We start from the raw sequence: 25686 nt of genomic DNA, 5'->3' as shown, positions 1-25686 counted from the left end.
AAAATGAGTTGTGTCTTAAATTCTGGACATGATAGATATTTTTGTAGAGAATGTTTTAACATTTTGTAAACAAAACTAAATACTAGAAATGTGGAGATGAGCTCATTTTCAGTCAAAATAGTACTGCTGGTGCATGTTTGCAGACTTTCTGTGCTGAAATCTGGCGATTGTTAAAACAAAGCTTGACTAATGAACACATCACAAACAACATGCTGTCAGAAGTTGTTGTCCTGTAACACAATCATCACCTGCAGCTTTGGTCTGTTGAATGACGATTTCCACGTCGATTCTGGACGAATTTCCCTGAAATTGTTACTTTAACTCAAACTCAGCTTGGAGTGCCAAATGGTGGGATTTATCAATCAAAACTAAAATTTGATGACAGAATCTTTGTGTCACATTTTTCGTATTAAGCATTTGGCAAACCTGATCCATATGGTTTCTAATTAGGCCCAACAGTAATAACCCATCTCTTCAATGCATTTGAGCTGGTTCCAGCACAGTGACAGCTAAAGTGAAACCAGGGGGGTAAACTATGAAGCAAGACTGACATTTCCAGGCTTTCTTTACATAATCTGGCTTGATAAAACCTAAAACCCCAGTCAGAGATAATGAGCATCAAAATAGTGGTTATCAACTTTCTTTGGTAACCCAGATATTCTTCATCTGTCTCTGGCGTGTTTGCATAAAAAGGGGCATTTGGTGCATCAATTGACTCTTTTGCACAAAATAAGCAGATTATGTGCCGTCTACTTCAGCCAAGAGGAGCAGATTATAACAGAGAGCTATGCATAGTGTAAACAAGGATATTACATAAAAAAGAGCAACATGCAGGTAAGACAAGAGGGGCATGCTGGCAGAAAACTGCTAATATCAACTCACTCTCATTGAAAACTGCACTTCCTCAAGCTCTTAAACTTAAACACGATATTTAGATATCATACTCTGGAATTGTGTTTTGGTCTGACTAATGAAGGGTTCTAGAAAATCTTTTTAGTCTTTGGCCAAATCAAAGTCAAACAAATTTCATTGATCAAATACTGTCAGTGATAAATACCCATAGACTAATCAATTATGTAACATTCTTTCATTCTATGGATGATGTGCTGTGTGAAGATTAAAGCGTTAATATTACCTGAAGCAAATCGGGAAAAAAAAAAACCAAACAAAACATCACTCACTGAATGCATGTTGGTTCCCGCCATGAGGGAACCTCCAAGGCTCAGAAATGAAGCCAACGCCAAGGTGCCAAAAACTGCAGTTGCTCAAATGGCCACTCAAAAAAAAGCCAGTCAAACCCAAAGATAGATATTAAAATTACAAACTTAAAGCAATCATAAACATGTTTACAGCCTGCTACAAAAATCTGTTTTGGTCTCTATACCTAAGAGTGTAGAGTGAATTTTTAGATAATTCACTCAAGTGCTACCAAGATGGTAATAGCACAATCCCCTGTCACTGAGCTTCATAATGGCTTTTTAGAAAACTATGGGTGTTGTCATGGAGACTACATCCGTGCTTTATGTTGTCTGTGGTTCAAAAAATCACAACTTGAAGGATACAATTTGTGCTACTGTTATTACATGTCTTCAGTCTGCGACATTACTCGTGTATTCCATCAGCTGATGATATTGTTCATCGACAGGAAAGTGGTTAGTGAAAGGATGAACATGAGCTCTTCTGAAGAAGGTGGGGTGTGCAGCATCAGTTACTCTAGCCAGGTTAAAAGAGAGACACTTCCCTTACAGTAAAAATCTGGCTCTCAGCTCAACATTCCTCACTAACCCATTCATCTTGCTTTATAGTACAAGTCTCCAGCTGGGGTCTGTCAGTCTGGTACTAACCTTTAGTTATGCTAAAATGGTAATTAGCACTAAATACAGAGTACAGCAGAGGATGATGGGATTGTCATTGGTTTTGCAAATATTTACTTAAATCCCAATTTTAAAAAATTTGAATGCTGTGTAAAAAGTTAATAAAAACAATCATGTGCAAATGAACTGTAGTAATATCCTTTATACAATCATGTGTTCACAAAGCAGTGAACCTTGCTCCATCCTTCTTTGTGAATGACTGAGTATTGGACCAAAATGCTGGACAGACCAACAGACGGACATTGGTGTCTGTCGAGCCATGCCACTTGGCATGGCTAATAAAAAGCATGCAATGGCAAATTAAGCAAAGAATTAAGGTACTCATTACTGCCATTTCTCAACATCACAGACTTCCTTGTGTTCAGTTTGTGTTGAACCAATTTTCCAATTACTGCTTCATTATGAATCAGAAATGTACAGAATCTGTTCTGATTATGTGGTCTGTCTTGAAAAGTGTCTACACAGTACAGTGGCCTGTGCAGTCTCTCCCAAACTGATGTCCTCATGTACAGCCTCAGCATCTATCAGGGGACAAATACTTCTACCTGAGCATTTCAAGTAAATCACAAGCATTTGTCAGTCTGCAGTCAGCCTTGCGAAATATCTGGCATGTACTTTTTTGTTTATCATTTTTAGACAGCCTGATTTCTATTCCCCCACCCCCATTCCCATGTGTCCAGGGGCAGTGTACTGAATACTGCTGTTCACACACTGCACCAACATGCTTTATCTTCTGTTCTGTAGAAGTATTGCCTCGAGTATCTGCCTCTTTTATCTCACAGAGAATAATACAAATGGTGAACTTTAAGTGAATACTTCCCAGGCCGTTACATTTTTAATGAGATGGATAAACTGGAAACATTAAATACAGAGGAGGAAAATAACACGAGCAGATGACTTGAGATATGAGAAATGTCAGGCCTAACAAATGTGTTTAGTGTTCCTGTCTGAGGAAAGCCTTTCATCTCAGTTGGCAAAAGGTTGATCTTTTACCTTGTACATACTGTGTAATATGTGTATACACATATATAATGCTCCTGTGAAAAACCTATAAGTGTGTGAAGAAGTGAGAAGTGAGACTTGTTCTTGTGTCTGTAAGGATGAATAGATGTTTTTATGGCTGCTAATAATCTGCATGTACATAGTCATTAAACTGCTCCAGTACTGGATAATAGGCAAGATTTGCATTGGTAGAAAAATAGCTGACATCTGGAACTTTCTGAGGAAACTTGTCTTCATAATCTCTCCACAGCCCTGCCTTACCTCACATGTTGTTTCACTACTGGCCTGTTACCAGCAGAGTGCAGCACTGAGCACTTTCAATCCCCAGACACCAGTGTGAAAGCTGCCACCCGTACTTTAAAACCAGCCACATATAGTGCACATGGAGAGGGCAGTTTGTGATTGTAAGCGACAAAAAAATAAACCAAACCAGCCCGGACCAAATTATTGCATGGCGTTTGAATGCTTCTCTTCCGTTTACTGAGTCTTTCTGTTTTTCCTCTGTTGTCGTGATCACAGAGCCCACTGCTCTGTGGCTGCAGTTCACACTGAGATGTAAAGGCATCTGACTGTAGATTTTCACCTCTGTGAGGAAGGTGGGAAGTCAAGGGTGCTCGTAAATATGTGGGAAATTCTTGCTGACAGTCTTGACTCAACACACACCTGATACCGTCTTTGCAGAGCAATGACTTTGACATTCGATAAATTAGCTTGTCATGTATTTATTTTAAGTAATATACAGCCGTTGGCATTCTCGGCCTTGCAGACATTCACGACCACTCCCAAAGTCGACTGGTTGTTTGCACAGTAACACCTCTCTCTCTGTGCTGCTGTTTGGCAGTCTGCACCAATGATGGGGGCGTCCTGAAGCCTCCACACATGGAACCAGCTGAGAGGTGGATCAAGAGGAAAATTAACTTTCAGCCCAGAAAGAGCTGGAGTCCACTCTCTCTTATTTATAGGGTGGATATTTCCAGCAGACACTGTGTATGCCTTTAAGCATGTGCTTCCACTTAAAAGTACCGTAACCAAGGGGCTCCATTTAGAAGTACAAACACTGATGCCATATAGACACGTTAACTACCAATACAAAGAAGGAGATTCTCTTCTCATGAGAAACAATTGTGTTGTTACAACCTACGATGAACTTCTCTTGAATATCCAAACTACCTGATAACAGCTGACATCAAATTCTTTATACTCAGCATCCATCATAAAAGCAACTTTATTGTCTTTCTCTTGTGTTTGATGGAATGGTGCATTTCCCAGCAGCACAGCACTCAACACCACCTGCATTGACACAATGTACACATTCGGCTGAGATTAAGAGTCTGCTTTCTGTGTTCTGACTCCATCTATTCACCTGTTTATTGACTTATTCCTTCATCATTAGAGATGGACGTACTACTGCTTTCTGATTAAGTGTCTACATGTCTATATATTTTCTTTTGATATTGTTCATTTATATCCAAGAATATTGCACAAATCATGTTTAACTTATCACAGAAGTAAACAGAACAAAACTTAAAGCCTCTATATGCAGAATTGACAATGTTATGATTTGACACCCCCCAGTGGTAGTAATAAAAAAGACTGTTAGATGTTGTGTAATCCCCACATCTGCATGCATATGTTGGCCCAAAGAGACAGAATGAATGGGCTAAAAGGTAATGTTGCACTAATTTTCCTCTGGGAAAGACTTAGAAATATGCTATAATGTACGTATCTTGTATAATGTCAAATTCTACACATAGTGGCTTTAAAAGCATTTCCCACGAGCACAGAAAAGAATCACATTACTACAAAAGCAGCATTAAAAATACAGTGGGTACACTTGTCTGATGAAGACGCTATGTATGTGTGTGTGTAAACTGTATATGTTGTACCACACAGCACCACAGCTTGTTAAGACAGAGATCAACAGGGTCACATTAACAGGTCTCTTTATTTGATGGGAAAGCATCAGGATGGCCTTGATGTTGACCTCCACAGAGATGTAAACTCTTGATGAGTTCCTCAGCTGTAGTTGTCCCTTGTAAACAGAATCATCCTTCCACCCGGCCCCACCTCACCCCTCACCTTCATAACCTGCTCACTTATTCACACATGAGCCCTCTGTCTGCCAAGAGACAGAGGATCGAGGTGTGCACACATAAAAATGGCCTCCAACCACTAATGGCTTTAGCCTTAATACACAGCAGCAAGGGGAGAAAGGGTGTGTGGATTTTGGTGCTTGCACCTGCTAATGCACCTACAGCATCATGAGTTTTAATCCAGGCTCACCATATGCTGTCAAATTTTTTGCATACTTTCCTGCCTCTGCTATCTATGTCATAAAAGAATCCAATGAGATGCACAGCTGTGAGAAGAGCTGTTTGCTCAGTGAGGTGAATTTTATACAGTAGCTTTCATTTGTATTTATACATATAGTAGTTACATACAGTACATATTATAAGTGTCGGCAGTCCCGTCTCTCCTTGTATCTTTCATGTCAAATCTCACTCATTTTAAAGGGCCACAGTGGTCAGTTTAAGTCAGCCCTGTAACAAAAAATGGCACTGAAAATGAGATGATGCTACATTGGTAGTTCATCACAAACAAACAGGAGAAAACAATGCGAAAAGGAAACTGAAAGCACCAGCGAGTGGTGGAAAGGGCCTGGTGAAACATGTACAACAAGGTTCATTATCAGGTTTCAATGATTATTACCCATGTCAAATGAAGCTCTCTGGATGGAGGAGCTCCATTATTCTTTAGATTCACAGTCATCCCTTCAAAAAAACTGATGAAACTACACTTACATAGTTCTATAGATGGCTCCGTGGATTTTACCATTGTCCATGACCACAAATAATTAACAAAAAGCGTCAAGTTTTTGTTTTTTTGATTTTTTTTAGAATGAAAGCTATTTTCAACTAACTGTTAGTTAGAATTAGTTATTCTGTCAGTCAAATGATTTCAGAAATATGAAAAAAAAAACCTTCACATGCTCTGGAATGCACCACACATCGGGCCATGAGTCTAATGATATCAGTGCAGTTCCAAGTGAGTAAGTTCTACATTTTATCATTCATCCAGCCAGCATACGGTAAATTCTGTGCCCTGGTTCCTCTCAAAGCACAAGCTGGTTGCGCAAACTTCCTGCTACCCTCCACTTGTTTATCAGATTCATACTAATCACAGTCCTTCTTGATTTCACTTTCTGTCCTTAAGGCCACAGAAGTAAGCATGTAAATGTAGAACATAACATGATGCTTCACTATTTGAGATCATTCACATGAAAAAGGCCATCAGTTTTAGTTCTGGTCAAAAGTATAATACAGCATAATCTATTAGTGTACCGTGTGTGCTAACAGATAAACACTTACTCAAGTTCAACAGGTTGGTGTTGAAGCTGATGAGAAGCCCCTTGTCCCATACGACATCATCAGTCAGCCAGTGGAGACACAAGCAATCAGTCTTATTTAAATCAAAGTCTGATTTAGGATGTTTATCCCATCTCCATGCTGCTTTGACATCCTGTCCTCTTACAATGTGTTGAATTGAGGAAATCAGTCAGTCCACGATGGAGCTCCATCAACTCTTTAACCCCTCTGACATACTTCAATGCCATTGAGGCTGTTTGACTGGTAATTCCTTGAGCATGAAAACAATGCTGGAGTCTTTTCCATTCTGTGGACCAGTGGAGTGAAACTTAACAGTTGCACAGGAGTTCAATTATTTGCCAAAGGTCACACGTCATCATCATCATCATCATTCTGCCTCAGCCTCCTCTCATGACTCTGTCCTCTCTGGCTCCCTCTTTGAGGAAGACGACCAACTGGATCGTGACAAAGCACGTACAGTTTCCAGATTTTCCGGAATGCTGTGCGGAATTTTTTGATGCGGAAAGCGTAAACAATGGGGTTGACGGCCGAGTTGCCGTGTGTGAGAATGATGGCGATGTAAATGAGGAACACTGGCTTATCACAAGCAGGGCAAAAGAGGGTGATGCAGTTGAGGATGTGAAGCGGGAGCCAGCTGACTGCGAAGAGGAAAAGAACAAGGGCCAGCGACTTGGCCAGCTTGAGCTCCTTGCCAAAGTAACGGCTGGGGTCTGTGTGGCTAGCTGTCACCTACAAAGAGATAAAGAAGAAGGTCATCAGCGTATAATTCAGCTTTACTCCAATCAGTTCACATTAAGTCTGTTTTAATCTTTCGATTGCTGCATATCAAACAAAGTGACCAGATCTGTCAAACACAAGAGGAAGTACTCGCCTTCTTGTTGAGCTGCTTGTGGATCATGTAGAAAATTTCGACATAGATAGCCAGCATGAGGAGCAAAGGAGGAAGCACCCAGCCAAAGAAGTTGAAGTAGACCATGTAGTCCATGCTGATAACGGTCTCAAACTCACAAGTCACCAAGAGGTCATCAGTGATCAGGGAGCCGTTGTCGCGGAGACTCTGCAGGTTATTCCAGCCCAACATGGGCGTGAGGCCCACTATGATGGACACCAGCCAGCACAATAACACGGCCGTGCCAGCGCGCCGAGGCGTCACCACGCGCTTGTAGCTATAGAAACAAGGGAAAGGATGAAGTGTTAAGAAAAACAAAACTTCTGTTGACAGACAGACAGACAGACTGTCATCATCTGGTTTGTTTTGTTATTTCCTGTTTTATGTTGAAACTTTATGTTGTGTGTTATATTTTGCTTTACTCCTGTGTGATTGACTGATTGCTGTCACCTGTCCCTCATTTGTTTTCACCTGTGCCTCATTAGTTCTCCCTCCTCAGTGTAATTATATTTGTTTTTGCCAGATTGTCTTAAAACCTCATGTGTCAAGTTTTGCAGCCTTCTTGGGAGTTAACCTGTCTTTCCCAGAGTTTTTGGATTTTTGTTTTGTTTGTTCTCTACCTTGTAGGGTTTTGGGGTTGTTCTTGTTGTTGTTGTTGTTGTTGTTGTTTTTGTGTTTTTTTGAATTTTTGTGCCCCGTTTCTGTGGCTTACGCTTTGGTTTTGACATCATCCTCCTGTGAATCTTTGCCTGGTTGCCATTTTTTTGTTAATACATTTATTGAACTGCACCAGCTCCGCCTTTGTTAGTCTGCATTTGGGTTCGATTCCTTGTTTCCTCTGTGACACATTTATGACACAGACATGTTTTGTTTAACATTATTCTATTTTTGCCAAATGAATATTATATTTCATGCTTCGAGTGCTTTCACCATCAATTCATATGCATTATTATTGATGTCTCACCTAAAATGGTAACACTGTGACACCTTAAAGGCCTTATTTTATGGTTGTTTTCAGGTTCATACTTTTATTTTGGGTGCATACGAGAAAATGCTTATATGCTTTAATGTTCAAAGAGCACATTCATTTTTTCAAACTGTCCATTGCTACAGCACCTCTATTCCCCCTCAGTCTGAAATGCTCCAGTCTCTTTAAAGCCTCGTCCAGTCCAGTCCAGTCTGCTCTGAATGGTCAGCTGGCCTGAGCGGAACCACCCACCATGTTTCCACATCCACTCTGCTACCACAGCTGTTCTTGGGTCATGGCTGAGAGTGATCACTACGTAGTTTTGACATCTCAACCTATTACAGAGTCCTGACGGCTCGTTTAAAGGAACATTTTCTGCAATACAGGCTGTGTACACTTCTCAACGGATTAAGCATTTTAGTACTTTCACAGTATTTATATAGCACCTAGACAGACTTATAATAATTCATAAAGAAAGGGAGATGGAAATCTCAGTTTCTACAATATGGGACCTTTAAATAATCTGCAAAGTAACAGGGGTATCTTGTTTTTAATTCAGTCCAATGAAATATCTAACTCATTGCAAAAGATTTAAAATGAATGCTCCCTTTGTGAAGGGAGTACATCTCTGTACTGGTTTTATCTTGGGGAGCTGGTTCAACTCTTAAGATAATGTAACTATTACAGGATAAAAATGTGTTCTCTTATCTATAATAGTTGATGCTGAAACAAAAGCAGAGGAGTCATGAAGTCAATAAACTGGCTTAGTAATGTCTGCTATAGAGCAATGTCCATGACCCACAGATTCACCGGACACGGCCACTCAGATTTTGTTGATTTGGTCATTTTTTCCTTGATGTTTGTGCCATGGATAAGTAGGCTATGCAGTTAAATGGTTTATTTTATTGTCTGTTGCAGTTTAGTTTATTGTTGATATATGATCGGGGGTCTGCACAGGGTGTTTTATTTCAAAGGATGACTGGATTCTCCATCTGACCACTTGCCTTGCTCAATCTGCTCTGTGCAGCTTGGTGACAAAAACAGACGAGGCGTGTATTTTTCTCAAAGCAAAGCAGAGCAGAGAGTCACTTTGCAAGCATTGTCAGCTCTGGCAATCAAGCAATCAGCTCAGGCAGCCGCATCGCAGCCGGAATGCAGGAAGTGCTCACTTTGGAGTGCCAACAGGTGGCTCTGCCCTGTTATTCCAGTTTCTGTTTGATCTGTGTGGGTTTGCTGCAGGTGACTTGACCTTCTTGATCATCTTTTTCTGGAAATCACTGCTGTGTTCTTAGAAACCTATCAAACATTAGGGAGACCCAGGCTAAGATATCTCTGCTGTTCAAATGAGGAAAACTGTGGGAGGTGATGCCTAACATAACAGTCTGCAAGTCTTTGCTATCTTCATGAAATGTCATTGGTCCGGTCTCTCCCACACAACGGTCTGCTATTGGACAGATCCGTCAATTAGTCATTGTCGAACGGACATGAAAGATTCCTGTGGTCAACTGGGCTGTTGATTTTTCTAATTCCACCTTTATTTCAAAAGAACAAGCGCTGACTCAATCAGACGAAATGGGTGAGTAACTCATGTCAGGGACTCATTCACTCTCGCTCTCTTGCACATGGCAAGTATATTTTTCTCTCTGCTCTTATCATGTCTAGTCCCTGGCTAACCTCGCTAGCGCTGATGCAAGCACATAAACACATATTAAGACATGCGCCAAACTGTCATATTTTTTCTCTTTTTCTCCCATTTGCGTTCTCTCTGTGCACTCAGACTCGAGAGTTCAGCCAGGGTGAGGCAGACACAACACAGGACAAATGAATGAATACTCAGATATGTTTAGACTCTGTCTTGGGTAAATCTTCCCATATGTGACGACGGTTTTTATCTTGACTTGTATAACTCTCAGTGCAGCTGCTTGGAAAGCTCAGCTGTCTGTCTGCATACAGATCAGCTGTCTGTCTTTCTGGAATTGACTGTCCTCCATCTACCTCCGCTTTGCTGAGGAATTTAAATCTGTGCTTCCCACCTACAAATCCAATCTTTCGGCTAAGCACACTTGCAATATTCTCATTTCAATTTGTGGCTCCCATTATCACTTACCATGAGACATTAAAAAATACAACTGGTGTTTAAATCTGAACTTGTCCAGATGGGAGTATCAAGCCAAACATGTCAGCAGTGAGAGGGAAGTCTCTAATTTATCTAACTTGTGACTATAGAATATGCTTTTTGTTAATTTTCTTTGTAGGGAGGCACCTGGCACCTCTCTCTGCTGTTGATGCCAATCCTGATGAGATATACTGTACAGAAAAGATTTAATATCTTCAAATGGATTAGAATTACAAGATAATATTAATACAGATATTTCCCATCCATTACCTTGTACTGTCACTACACCCAGTACACAAGGACACCACTGTGTGATGAAAAGGGCAGAGAAATGCTGCAGCACACTGATAGACCAGGGTGAAGCTGATAATACTGAGATAATACTACACAATATATTTTCTATTGTTCCTGTAGTGTCACTGCAACCTGTGTAAGTGTCCTCTAGGTGACAGCGTCCAGTGTATGTGAATGTTTCATTGTGTGTGTGGGTTGCCAGCTTTAGAAATTATGCAATCCATCAACCAGCCACCATGAGCCTATTGACCAATCATGCATTCTCTGCCAGACTCATCAGGCTTATTGTTGTGAGCCAACTTAAAGTGGAAACTTGAGTTTTCACTAAAACGATGGGTGAGGCAAGACAGGAGGAGAAAATCTACCATGCAACAGAAATGCCAGTTCACCATCAATTTAGTTATTAACAAACCAGATCAGAATGAAACAAAAAGAAGAGCAATATTTGACTTCCACATGCTTCTTATACATGCTGCTATAGCTCAGGCTGGGGAACAGCTTGCCTCCCGACAAATGTGAAATTCAACAGCTTTAAAAGTGCCAGATGGGTTTTGACCTTTCCTTGGGCATCGAGCATCCCAATGTAATTCTATGTAAATAGAATAAATTGTCTTTTTTTGTGCACCAAGATAATCTTTCTTCTAAACTCTTATCAATCTATACAACTACCATGCATGTTACAAATATGTTTGTAGCTGCAGTAAATTCAGACTTCCAAAATCATCTGAAAGTATCCTATAAACTAAAATTATTTTGATGAAAAATGTTTAACAATCAATGATTCTTTAAACTAAATAACTAGTAGAGTCACAACATGTATGTGTGGGGTTTTTTGTTTTTCATCATGACATGTCTATTACTTTATTTCAGTTTACAACTTAAATTTGGGATATTTTGTAAGCGGTTGGAAATAAATGAATGATGAATTGATAAGTGTAAGTATAATTAGAATTTATATTAAAATCCGGTAATACAATGGCATAGCCTTAAATTTGAATCGCTGACTTACTGTAATTCCAGGTAGAGATATTAGATGTCAAAGCAGATTAATGTAGCCCAACATTACCGCCACTGTAAACTAATGAAAATGATTAGCAACACCTTAACACTATAGATTACAGTCATTTCTGCTTGGAGCTGAAATGAAAATCCAGCCTGGCACTGTCACGACCGATCTGATGGGTGTCCTTGGTCCAAGCAGCGGTCCAGACACAAAGGCTCCCGTAAAAGAGACACCTGAAAACTAGAAGAATTCACCTTTGTGCCTACCTCATGGGTATTTTGACTCTCAGATAGCGGTCGATGGCGATGGCCAGCAGCGCCAGGATGGAACTTTGCGTGAGGACGAGCACTGTGCAGGCGACCAGCAGGCAACTGTAAAAGTGCGTCTGGAGTCCGATGCTGATGGTTATGGCGAGCGGGATGACAAGAGCCCCGACCGCAATGTCAGCCAAGGCCAGGGAGACGATGAAACAGAACGTGGTGTCTCTCAGAGACCGGTTAATGCGCACAGCCCAGACAACCATCACGTTACCGATGACCGACGACACGGCGATCACCACTTCCATCCCGATGTAGAGGGCTTTCGAGGCCGGCAGACCCGAAGGCATGTTGGCGGATGCTGGAGGAGAGTGCGCTCAGCGGAGAAAACAGCCTCAACACGTCGAGGGAGTTCCCTGTTTGAGTTTGTGGGCACCGACTGAGACCCCCTGACTTAGGTTTCGCATGTTTTATGTCCCCACAGTGGTAGAGGTAATGTCTGTTGCTCTGAATTATTTTAGGATCCGGTCCAGGACATCGAGCTGCGCGCCAGACGCAGAACTTGGTCTCCATACGGTCCCGAGGCGGTGATTCCCGAGAATTAAACGGTCCCTGCAGTCCTTCTGGCGGAGGGACAGGACGGACGAGGGGTAGTGAATGAGTCATAAGCAGGTTCCAAAAGCGCGTCAGGCATGTGTCAAAGGTCGGAAAAAGAAACTGAATTAGTTCCAGATAGTGTCGTTTCCTGCTGAATTTGTCATCCTGATAATTGCGCCATCAGCCACTGCAGCAGAATTTCTGCTCTTTATTTGGACATGACGGGCTCAAGACAGGCGAAGGCTTATTTCTCAGAAATAAGCCCAATTAAGAGTTGGTGACATTCACCCAGGGAATTTAGATTAATACCAAAACATTATTCTCTTCCTGCAAAAAAAAAAAAAAAAAAGAAAAAAGAAAAAAATCCACATGCTTAAATCATTTAGACTCACCTTTATACCATACAATACTTATTTAGACTAGGAGGCTCTTAAAAATGTGATCCTAACTCCTGTATATCCCTCATGGTTTTCCTCAGTATGACTGTAGTTACAGGTTGAAAGCATGAGTGGGTGAAAAGTATAAGCCTGTGAAGCTTTGACACAGGACACACAGAAAGGAAGCTGGATGTAGACAAATGGCCACATGCTTTATGCTGGAGGGAGACAATAAAACAGTACAAGACAACATCAGCTTGTATCAGACGGAAACAGCAGGACTCAGCTGCACGACAGACAAACAAGCCGATAAAGATGCAAATGAGACTCAAGAACAAGGTGCATAAAAGCATGCAATTACATAGCACGCAGATACAGCACATGTGGTGCCTTCATCTGCACCATGTTTGCGAATGGGACTGCAGTTTGTGAATGGGCTGAGACTGTTCATAGATCTCTTTCTCTCACCTTGACCACAGTGACGGCCTTTCCCCTGAGAATGATTTCAGCCTGTCTCTGTCCTCAATCATTCATGTGTCTGTGAGTCCTCTCCGACTTTCATCACGCCTACAAAATTTCCTCCAGTGATGAAACTGTCAGAGTCCACACCAGGAACACTCAGCTCATGGTCACAGAGCCAAATGTCCTTTTAAACACTTTCCAAGATTTTAACAACATCTTACTGACGTGTAAATACAACAATTCATTGCTGAGGTGGAAAGAATTCCGAGATAATGAGAAATAATGAGATCATGATATTGAGTGGATTCAAGTGTTCTGAGTGTCATGAGCATCACTTGCTTGTTTGTATGATTGACATTAAAACTGGTTTGTGTTTGATACATAAGTTTGTTTTTATACATGTAACCAAGGTAATAAAGGTGTTTTGACATGTACATTAATGAAGCAATGTGTCTTGGTGTTCAGGCATAGGAATCCATTCACTTTCTTATGTACAGTATTGCATCTATTGCCTTTTGATTTCTGCTGAAGCTCAGTACTGTTGGTATAACAGTAAAACTGACTTGGAAAAACTCACTAATTCATTCAATTTAATCACCAGAAAATGCAAATTTTGAATCACGGTCTCAGATTTAAATTAAAATTTGCAGCGTGTAATAATTGTCATACCTCTTAAAAATTGATTCTTGTTATTTTAGTAGATCATCAGAAAACAGCGTGAAGTCATCAACAAAGTGGAGATTTTCTGACCAGCACAATACCAGTGAATGACCATATTAATCTAGTGTGTAGGGGTGCTGTCACACTGAATGCATAATAATTTGACATTAATGACAACAATAACATTCTGTTCCAGAATGTTCAGGAACGTTCCATTCTAGAATGTTATTATTGTCATTAATGTCAATAATAAAACTCATTATATCTAGGTGTTATGACCACAGTTAAGTCACCTTGAATGAGCTCGTATAATCACTTGAAGTGTGATGATGATGACGTTTGCTTTCCACATGGACAAATCCATATCAGAAAGTGTTGAGATGAGGTCTCATGTTCGAGCTGTATTAGCAGTTAACTGGCTGAATGTTTCTACATATCTTTATCCACTGTAATCGCGTGCTCTGTGTCTTCCAGGCAGCTTCTGGGTGGTCTGTATCATTGGCCTCCATCACTGTGACTGTTCTACATTACTGATGTTTTCTATATTGAACAGATTGGATGAAAGTCTGAATGTTTCTCTGTTTGGCCTTTATCTCAGTGTAAAGGCATAAGTATTGTGCGTCTGCCTCCTGATGACATATCTGAAGACGATGAGTGCATGTGTTCAGTCATTATCTTGCATTGATCTTTGCTGGAACAACCTAATATTGATGATAGATGACCATTTTTAAGTGATTCATACAACCTGCTGACCTTCTGCAAAAAGTCACAGCAGAAATATCGCAACAGCCTTTATGGAGCAGTGTCTTCTGAGGAACAATGACTTACTTAGTGAAAGGAGAACTAGTTTTATTAGACAAATCATTAGAGAAATGCCAAGTAAGGACTACTCATTTTTTCCAGCAATCTCCTCCACACACGTATGCACATGTACAACAGCACTGCATGTTTTAACAACCAGGAAGGAACCTCTTGATTTTACCCTTTTCAGGGTGAGTGTTTTCACCTAACTGCTGTTCACTCTTGCTGCCAGTGCACAATGGTCCAAACTTTACCACAGCAACAGGGTCGTTAGTAATCCTAACGGTGTCACACAGTATCTGGAAGCTGTTTTAATTAAGACAAATCTAAGCGAGGACTATTTTTCATATTGGCCTGGTGTAGCTGCAGATTGTCAGCTCCAGTCTGTGTCCACACCACTGAGCCAACAGGTGCAGGCAGGCAGCATGAGGATGGATGAGGCTGTGAAGTAAAACCACAGCGTTCGTTCTTCCGTCACACATCTCACTCAAGCAGCACACTCTGGGCTTGGAGCAAATCTCTGTAAATATTTGCTGCGTCTGTCACTCACTTCAATTTAAGCCAACGCAACTGGCAAATTCATCAGTGCATTTAGCATTTCGTGCAAACTGAGGTTGACAACTACACGAAACAGTGATGCACTGTGTTTGGAAATGGAGAAGTTTATTATTTAGTGTGTAATCACCCTGTTTTGTATAGCATCACACCACCGGACCGAGAACAGTGTTGCTACAGTCTATGATCACTGCTCAATATTTATTTACTGCCTATGTTAGATCCATGAGTGCAGGGCAGTTGGAGGCCCAGTAGGTCCATAAACACTGAAACTGGTCTGGCAGGATTCTAACTTCACTGTGTTATAGTCTCATAACAGTGTAGGGATTTACAGCTGTAATACGGCCCTTTTACTTATTCACTTCGGTCCACGCGTTCCAATCAAACAGTTGTTTCAAAGAGATTTTACTTGTCCATAGTGAAGGAGAGATAAAGCACAGTGGAAATGTCAGAATTATCGATTAAAAACAAGAGTCCACTGTTTTTTCTGTTAATAATGATGCTGTTATGCTCTTAAGCTATTACTCTGCCCTGTGCATTAAGTTTATACAGTATGTGTCCATCAGTGGTACAAAGAAAGTGCATTTACTCAAACACTGTACATACATACAATTTTGAGGTACTTGTATGTGATTCTTTCTATTTTATGCTTGGCTCTACCTCTACTCCACCAAACCTAAGAGTTAAATATTCTACTTTTTACTGTACTGCATAAAGATTAAAGTTGAATAAAAAAAATAAAAAAGCAGTGTCTAGTTGGGGCCTTTCAGATGTCTATTAGTTGTTAGTAGTTCCACCACAGACAGACATACCCTCTAAACATCTCAGATGATTTCAATTAAATAATTGTTCAAAAGAGGGAAAATTGTATCTTTTTTTTTTTTTTTCACAAAAAAAGTGAATTTTGCTGATAAAATGTACATGCTATCAACAATGTCACTTTTTGATAAAGTCTGAAGACTTGCTTCATCCAGCGGAGGAGAAGCAGGACCTGCTCTACTCCACCTGGATTTACATATTAATAAATGCATTTAGTGCACACACAGTAAACACACAGGATCATCTTTTGTCTCTGTTTTCACATTACTAGCTACAGTTTATCATTTCTAATAGCTGATAGTTATCGTCACCTGGTTTTGATGCACCACAGATTAAAAACCATATTTGATTCAAAAGCAACTTTTTTTTCCCCAGAAATGACCCTTCACGGCCCTGCTGAATGTTTTCCAGCTTGTATTGAGGTCCATTGTGTTGAAACTGTGTGGTGGCTGTTGAAGCATGATAATTTAGGGAGAGAACGTGCAGCTCCTCATCAACCCTCTCCAGCACTGTGCAAATGAAGGGAATTGTTCAGACACTTTACTGCTGGGCTGAGCAGCGTATTATGAGCACTTCATCTGCTGACCTACAAAATGCATCAGAATATGAGCTGATGTCAAAACCTGCAATATGGGCAATAACTAACATTGGCACTCCTGCCACTCAGCCAATCGAATCACGGCATGAGCCTTGTCTCTTGAGTTGCAGGGCTGAGGATTTCAAGCAAAATTTTGAGTTGTGGCTTCAGTGTAAAGAGGCTTTAAAAGAGTACAGTCAGTAAATAATGTAAGACAGTCTAAATAGGAAAGACAAAGAACAGGCATCTTGTAAAAATATCTCACCCACTAAGCAAATGAGAACAAAACCAAATGGAAACTGGAGAAGTTACAATAGAAAACTTGACGTGAGTGTGGCTAACAAATAGCAGAAGCACTCTCATACTTAAAACATACAGAGGTTGAACAATTAAATGCTATGAAGCGTCACAAATGACAACAAAACATCATGAAGAAAGATGGGAACAACGAAATGCACAAATAAGACAAATAAATGTGTGTGGTGCAATCTGTCTGAAGTTTGGTCCATTTACAGTAAGAAATACTAGATCATACATTTCCAATAATACAAATGGTTCATTTCTCCCAAACTTCACATTTCACTTTATGACTCAAAACTTTCTTTTAAAAATATTTATTCCTAATTTGAGACAATCCTGAAGATTTCATCAGGGCTATTTTTTAAACTGTCAAAAGCTCCCCCCAGAGCCATAAATAATGTTTCAAAACAGCTTTTACAGGCTAATTAGTGCTCACCTTGATGAGTAAACTGATCTTGATGTAAAGACAATTTGACGTCACTGTGTAGATTCATGTGAGTGTTAAAACATCTCAAAGGCTCTCGTGAAATTACACTGACAAGCCTCACGTGAGTGTTAAACCATACATGTTTTATACAGCACGTGAACATATTCTGGTTGATTCTGATAGATGTGTGTGAAAAGTAGCTGAAGAATGAAGGTTAAACTTTATTCTGCATCGTTGAAGGTTTTTTTATGTTTGTATTTTTCAGTTCTGAATCAAATCTTATGGTAGCCAGATGATTGCATCATGGGTCCATCCAAGAGGTGTTTCCCTCATTATCTGCACAGGCCTAACATTGTAATGCTTCACATGGCTCGTCTAGACCATCACTGAAGGATATTATCATAATGAGATGCAGGTCTTTGTCTGCAAACACACCCAGTATGCTTGGAGAGTTTTAACAGGCATCTTCTGCTTTGTTTTATTTGGCACCAAGAGTCGTTCTGATCAACTTCAGCAGTTTACAAGAAGACTGAGAGGTAAGTTTATTTAGTTAAGCTGCAAACCTCCTCAGCAAGACATGAATGTAAGTAGGGAAAAATTGAAGTCATTTTATGTAAAATTGCCATTCTCGTAATTGATCGTTTCTGTAGAATTTAGAGGAAGCTGGATGCATATTTTGCAAAGATGAAGTAATTTTTAAGTACCACTACCAAACAACTATTTCCTGAGTTTACAAAAATCTTTCACAACTTTCTCATCTTGTGTAAACTTACAGAATTGTTTGAATTTGTCCACAGTCATCGCTGTTCCCATAAACACTGACTCACCGCCTGTCTCACATCAGTCATCCTTCAAGCCTTTAATGATAGATTTGTCCATTTCTGTCCACTATTTAACACAGGCATTAGCATACCAGTGAACAAGACGTTTTGTACAATCCGTCATCTAATACGTGTGCTGTGTCATGTCTGCAACAAACAGCCTGTGTCTTTTGCATGTGTGTGTAAGTGTTCACAGACTGCTGGATGCATGTGTTTGGGTATATTTTTTATAAATGTCTGGTCTCTGGATATGGTGCCATTGATTGGTGAAAGTCAAGTGATGATCTGTGGGGTGTTTGAAAGAGACTATTCAGTCGTTTGATTGGAAATGTATGGCTTATATTTCTGGAGCTCAACCCAAGGGTCTTAAAATCAGGACATCTCAACCTCTCTTAGTTTGATTTTGATGGTTGTTTTTGAAATTTGTCTCTTGTAAGTCCCACAAATTACTAAATTGATGGTTGAAAAAGTGCCCAAAACAACAAATCAAGCAGCCCGCTCTCTCAGGATGATCTTGGCATGGCTTAACTCAGCATCTCCACTGTTTGCTCCCCTGGCATCTCCTCATATGCCCCTTCAGTTCTGACTCTCTCCGATGTTCTTCAAAAAGTCCATATATTAACACTTCCTCTTTTCAATTTCTCTTCATTTTCATTTTACTGCATACGTCTCCAAGGAAAGACAGCTTGACAGTTTGTTCAGCCACTAACTTGGTGTTTTTACTACACTTTTTTAATGTGAAGAGAAATAATGCATACAGTAGATCATATACAATGTACCTATTTCTTCCAAAACTCTGTTTCATGAGTGGTTTAATGCATTATTTTGTCACAACTTCCTAATTCTCTTGAAAGCTAGATGACAGTAACTGCTATGAAACTGTATTTTTGACATTTGCTCTGATCAAAGTCCTTTAGTTTTCCCAAAGGACACATTTCCGTCTCTTGGGCTGTGTTGACATACTGTACAGAGTCGTGTTTCCGCCCCCTTGTTGTCTGGAATTCTGTTGAAAATGACTTTGTTTTGGCCAACCAGTGTGAGAAAATACCAAGTCTGAGTGCCATAGAACAAATAGCTTGTACATTTCCAATCCATTACATCCTATCCAGTAACAAACAAATACATACAGTATGTCCTTAACATCAGGACTATTACGTTCTGGTGCAGCACATGAGCACCAGTTGTGCCATTTACTAACTAACTAAAATCCAATCGTCATTTTGACGCAGCAGCTGATAAACACAGAGCAGCTGTACATAAGCAAGGTATAAACCAACCCAGACAGCCTGGTAAGTCCAGAGGGAACAGACCAAAGACATAAGGGGAGATACTAAATCTCTTCTCGTTTTGTCACAGCTTGTTTCATCTTCTCCACCCTGCAGGAAGATGACATATTATCTAAAATACGTTTTAAGACACACTGCATCATTTCTGTTACATTTCATCTGGTGAGAAGCTTTTAAAGAAATTTGTCAAGTGCCACTGTGTGCCCTTGACTGCTGCTCAGATGCCCATAGCAAACAGCATGCAGTATGGAAGAGGAGTCAGAGGGCAGGTAGTAGCATCAAGCTGGATTAAAGTGAAGATGGAGAGAAAATTGAAAATGTCAGTGATGGGGAGAAGGAATTGGTTCAAAGGCAGATGGTGAGTGAAGGGATCATTGACAACAGATGCCTGTTTGTGCTCTCGCTGCATATAAAGACTGTAGAGCTGCAAGAACTGCAAAACTCAATCAGGTTAAATGAATTCTTTGTTTGGGAACAGCAAGATTTTACTTCCAGCACTGTTACAATTACAATATTGACATGACACGTGTGTGCTGAAGTCCAAGAAATAGAGCAAAGCATGCAGCAATGCATGAATGTTTGAAACAGAAGCACGATAATCCTGAGAGAAGGACGTCTGATCCTGACTGAAATACCAAAACATTACCTACATGAAACATTCTTTGGTCATCTGGGTCATCTGCATGCACTCAGTGAAAGAAAGAAAGAAAGAAAGAAAGAAAGAAAGAAAGAAAGAAAGAAAGAAAGAAAGAAAGAAAGAAAGAAAGAAAGAAAGAAAGATAAAATACAATTAAAGGAAAATTAAAAACAGAAGCCAGTAAAAGACAATAATTTAGCATTTAGAAATATTAAAATCATTGAGCAAATATATTTACTAGTGCTGTCAGGCAATTAAAAAAATTAATCTAATTAATTACAGGATTTGTAATTAATTAATCTAATTAATCGCATTTTAATTTCATATCTGCTAACGGTCCCCAAATAAAGAATTTGAATTCTAGGACATTACAATTCACTGACATTCACATTACAGCTGGTGAATTCTTTTCATCACTGTAGTTCTCGACGGTAGCTGGAAATTCGAGTCAGATGACGCTATCTGAAACGCCTCTTTTAGGCCCTCGTCTTCCACGATTGAAATCGGCCTGCAATCAGCAGCAACCCACTTTGCGATTGAGTTTGTCAGTTTTTCTGTCGTGGCTTTGCTCATTCGTTTTCCTAACTCAGCAAGTGTGGGTTGGTGGAGTGAGCTCACGGTGCTACCGTGAGGCAGCTAACGGCACTAGCGGCACTAGCAGCAACTACATGTTTACATGTAGCGTTTAAATGATAATTCAGGCTGGAGCTGCTACGGTGAGAGGAAAATTATTTTTTACACAAGGTACAAATCACTGCGTTCTTGTTAATAGTCCGGTCTTTGTTCTTTTCATAAATAAACTTGCCATTCAAAGGTCCAAGTAGGCTTGCCTCGCTCTGCGGTGTCGCATCAATGTCTGTTGTCACCCTGCTTTTGACTAGTGGCGCAGGTAAGATGCGACCTGCCACTGCAGCCTACGGGTCACTCAAAGGGCCAAATTTAAAATGCTTGCGCATTGACTTGCCACTCAAGATTAATTGCGTTAATTTTTATAGCGCGTTAATTTGCAGAGTAATTAATTAATCTAATTAACGCGTTAAACTGACAGCCCTAATATTTACTTTAAGTAAAAGCTGTAGCAAATATTAGGTGCAGCTGGTCAACCCAATCCAACACCTCACCTGTTAATAAAGTACATTTTTATGACGCTATAGTGTTCATTTGTTGTTGACACTGATATGTATGTAAATAGGAAGGACAAAAGATTTGAAAAACCTCCTAATATAAACTAGTCCACTACAACACCACCACCTTTTAACTACGATCAATAAATATGATTGGATTTATACATTTCCAACAACAAAAACTTAACATTATACATTTTTAAAGGTAGAACCTATGGCAGAGCTTTGTATGAACTTGAATAGATTGTAGTGTACCCAACAAAGTGGCCTCTGAGTGTATTCTGTGGCTTTGGAGGAGCTTTGAAAAGTCAGGCAAAATAAATCAAATGACATCACTCAAATAATCTCTGCTTGCTTTTAGAGAGCACAAATTTAAACAGAAAGTCTGCATCTGGAAGGTTCAGAGTTTGAAATGTGAGGCTGTTTATCCATTAGAGTGAGACTGAGGACAGGGTTGCATCAGGGGAAGTTTAATAGCTTGACCTGTACAAGCAACTGAAACAAAGATGCTCTATAACGAAAGATGTGACATTTCAAAGAAAGGCAATTTAAAGAAATGGAATATACTTTCTGTCTCCAATCCATTCCTGATGGACTATTGTTTGTCTATGTCAAAACAATACAACACTAAACACAATACAAATTCAACAAAATTAATCTTCTCCTGATTTGTCGATCTGAGAAATGCAATTTTGTGTCATTTTTCATTTTTCAGAAAATATGTGACTTGTGAAAAATGGGTCCAATATTTACTTCTCCTTCTTTCGTCAGGTCAGTGGTGAAACTCACGTGACACAGATACAGGAAATGAATTCTACTTTCAGAACCATTTCTGACTGAAAGTTTGGATATCTCAACCTTCAATGCATCCTTTTGAATCTTTCTTCTTTAAATCTCATGCTCATAGGTTCCCCAACTTTATGGAATTGGCATATTAAATAACTCAAACTATTACTACTAACTATTTCAAACCTACAGTTTCAATGCCGGAATCAGTTTGCTCTTGTTCTTAAACAGTTGAAAGGACTTAAGAAGAGATGAGATAAGAAGTTGTGGCATTGGATATGAGCTGCAGCACTGTGGGCAGCAGTATTTAGGGCTCACATCACTGTTCTGAAACAATGTTTCAGCCATGCAAGCTCTTCTCCATCTATAATTCTTTGTATTCACTGCTAGAGAAAGGTTGTTAATTTGCACTGAGAAAAATGAATCAATTTGATGTCTGTCTAACTGCAAAGTGCTTTATCCTCAGAGATTTGCAGAGGTGAACACATTTTTTTTCTCTGACGGAGCAGAGAACCACCAATTATTAGGAGATGATCTGAGCTTCCTGCAACTTTGAGTATTCAATCTGTGAGACGTCGGAGAGAATCAGATATGAGCAGGTGCAGGCTCCACTTCAATCTTCAAGGCTTTAAAGAAACGTCTGGCAAGATGTCCATAACTCCACTATGATTGGATTTTGGAGTGTACTTTTTTTTTTTACAATTGGGAAATGTTTCTCAAAGACACTAATATGGGAGAAATGAGGAAACGATGCTCCTTACATTTTCCCATTATTTTTCTCTAAATCCGGAGGCGCCGTAAATGAAACATGACTGAAACAATGCCAGTAAGACTGACTCTTAACAATCTTAAGTAACAACACATTTATGGCATCTCATCTCATCTTAGGCAATGAGTGGATTCTTGAGATTAGATACAGAAGTCCTGAAGGGTTTTGAATGAATTTCCCAGAACTGTTCACTGTTCACTGTTGCAATGAAACTTTGATCAAACCTAATTACTTTTTATCTGCTTTGGAATCAATCCTGTATGTTTTGTGATGTGTTGAATCAAATCAAGACCAGCAGTAATGTCTCAGAGAGGAAATGTGGTTTTTGTCCTGCCAATAGTTTTTATACCAGTAGTTCCCTTTAGAAATCAGTCTGACTTCCTACTTTGCATTTGATTACACAGCAGCTTTCTCACATGCAGTAGATTTTCATTATATTAATCAATTAAAGTGTGACACACAAATGCCAGAGCTTGCAAAGACTCATTTTGTAAATAAAAAAATCAAGGAAACTTCAATAATAATGTTTTGTTTTTGTTTGTTTTTTTACCTTTTGGATTCAAGATAGCATTAGAACATGAGACAATTAAAGCATTTTCCAAGGCGGACATCAGACAAACTGAAAAGTATCATAAAGGCATACAGCAAATACAACTTACTGTAGATTTGATGCATTTAAGTACTGAAGGCTTCACAGGGCGAAGAAATTAAAGAATAAAGCAAATGACCCACCAGTGGCACTAGATTAATAATCAGGGGATCACACAAGTTTTAAGAAATCTTGGTCCGTGTGCCATGAATATTCATAGAAACTAAATGGAAATCTATCTGATAGTTGTCAATACAACTTAATGGTGGGACCAAAAGAAAAGTCAGGTGATCCCCCAAAGTCAGTAGGATTCATCCTCTGAGGACCATCAATGTGAAATTTCATTGCAATCTATCTAATACTTTCAGTAATAACAATATGTCTGCTATGATGTCATTTAGCTGTTCTAAGTTCAGAACCACCAGCTGTGGGGATTTGAATAAGTTTGCATGTTCTCCCTCTGTTTGCGTGCTTCCTCACTCTGTCCAAAGACTCGCAGTTTATCCAAACTGAAGCACTCTTGCTTGCCTGTCGGCGTGAATGTGTTTGTCTGTTTATGTTTGTGTTTGCCCTGTGATGGACAGGCGACCTGTCCAGTGCATGTTGGGATAGACTCCAGCCCTGCATGGCCCGGACAGGATAAGCACTTTAAAGAATGGATGGATGGTTGCATTTATTCCCCTTAATTAAAACTGCTCCATTGTTGACTGCTGTGTGGAGAACAAATAATATGAATGGAGCAAATAAACACTAAGATACTTTGTCATGAAGTGCACCTTTAACACAGAATGGAGATGCAATAATGAGTGGGAGTGTGTGTCTCTACACTGAGGGATAATACGCAGACACATCTAACTGTCTCATTATGAGTCAGAATATATTTACTTGCAGATATTTATGTGGCATTTTCAACGTTTCACTCCACCACAGTCTCTGGTTCTGGTAAACACACATGCTAATTAGGCATATCAGAGCTATGCAGTGCCTCTCTTTTAGCAGACAATGCAGGGAGCACAATAATGAATAAACACAGCATTTCAGAAGCATTTCTTTTCTTTGTTTCTGTGAGTAATGAGTGAGTGTGTGTTTGTCTCCATGCACCTCAGACTCTTTGTCAACCCACTCTCCATTTATATGTACAGCTAATTTGTTATTTAAAACACACTTCGAGGAAGCTGAGGTAATATAACATCATTACCAAAGAGGAGCTGATGGTAATTCACAGCTAGTGTCTGCGTAATTAAAGTAGTTCATTTCATTCTCATCGCTAACATTTGGATCGCCATGAAAGAATATACCAGTGTGTGTGTGTCATGTAGTCAGGTGATATGTAAATGCTGAGCTCTGAACCAAGGTTGATGTGGTGTCCAGCCTGACTTGTTAATAACATTCACCAGTGGTCTCTCTCTGGGCCATGAAGCTAATCCTTTGGATCAACGGTCTGTGAAAAGGGAATCTTTAAATCCCTCTAAATCTGTTTTCAGTTATCTATGGCATATACCCCCCAAGAAGATAAGAAATATCAACACACATACTGTATCTGCTCATTATCATTGTTCAAATATTTAACATTGTCACAGGAACACATCCACATTTGACTCTGTGGAAGGGATTTGTGGGTGACACTGTGTAAATTCATTCTCTCATTATTTAAGGAGGCGGATACAAATTTAGTGTATTGAAATATGCCCTTATAATTTCTCATGTCTTCTTTTCTGTTATACACATACAATTGTGACTTTAGAATGCAGCATGTCTCCTTGTTACCTTTAGAACTTCTTTAATCTCTCTCTGATTTGGTGCGAAACACAAACTTATTGAGTATATTATTTCCAGTAGAAGTGAAGCTGGTTTGCTCGCAAAATGGAAATTAATGCAAATTTTTGCCGGAGTTTTTTAAGAGTCAGCCTCTTTCACAGCCACGTTGACAGGACCGAGCATCCGTCGGACACTGAGTGCCAGCTGAGCCCTCACCTCTCTGTCAGCTCCTCTCCTGGTGAGAAGGAGGTGCCTTTGTTTGTTTCCCCTCTTCGTTGCCTGTCTCTCTCTATAAAGTGAACCTCTGGTGACCCGTCCATCCGTCCACACCGTCTCAGTCCCACATGGTGTGTTAACAACACGCCGACAAAAGTGTGGAAGTGATAAACCTCTGATGGAGAAAGCAGGATGCGAGTAGTCTCAGCAGGGCCTGGGAGATTATTTGCAGAATGCCCGTGTTGGACATACTTTACAGTAAAATGTCTCACAGCAGTTGGGATATTACATCGTCATCATCAACGTGATGGGAGAGATTAAGCCTGAAATTTCACAG

General features: G+C 39.8%; 1 protein-coding gene across 1 annotated transcript; it reads right to left on the bottom strand.

Annotated features, from left to right (window-relative positions):
• Window positions 1-4085: 4085 nt before the first annotated feature.
• Window positions 4086-12426, bottom strand: LOC139329510 (adenosine receptor A1-like). The gene is made up of 3 exons (XM_070959873.1): window positions 11798-12426; window positions 7134-7428; window positions 4086-6991 (listed from the first exon to the last, which is right to left on the bottom strand). The coding sequence occupies exons 1-3, from the start codon at window positions 12136-12138 to the stop codon at window positions 6608-6610; spliced, it is 1020 nt and encodes a 339-aa protein (XP_070815974.1). The 5' UTR covers window positions 12139-12426; the 3' UTR covers window positions 4086-6607.
• Between the last annotated feature and the right edge of the window lie 13260 nt (window positions 12427-25686).

Source organism: Chaetodon trifascialis, chromosome 3 (genome assembly GCF_039877785.1).
Source record: "Chaetodon trifascialis isolate fChaTrf1 chromosome 3, fChaTrf1.hap1, whole genome shotgun sequence".
In the NCBI taxonomy this organism is placed as follows: domain Eukaryota; kingdom Metazoa; phylum Chordata; class Actinopteri; order Chaetodontiformes; family Chaetodontidae; genus Chaetodon; species Chaetodon trifascialis.
This window is presented reverse-complemented; position numbering and strand designations above follow the sequence as displayed.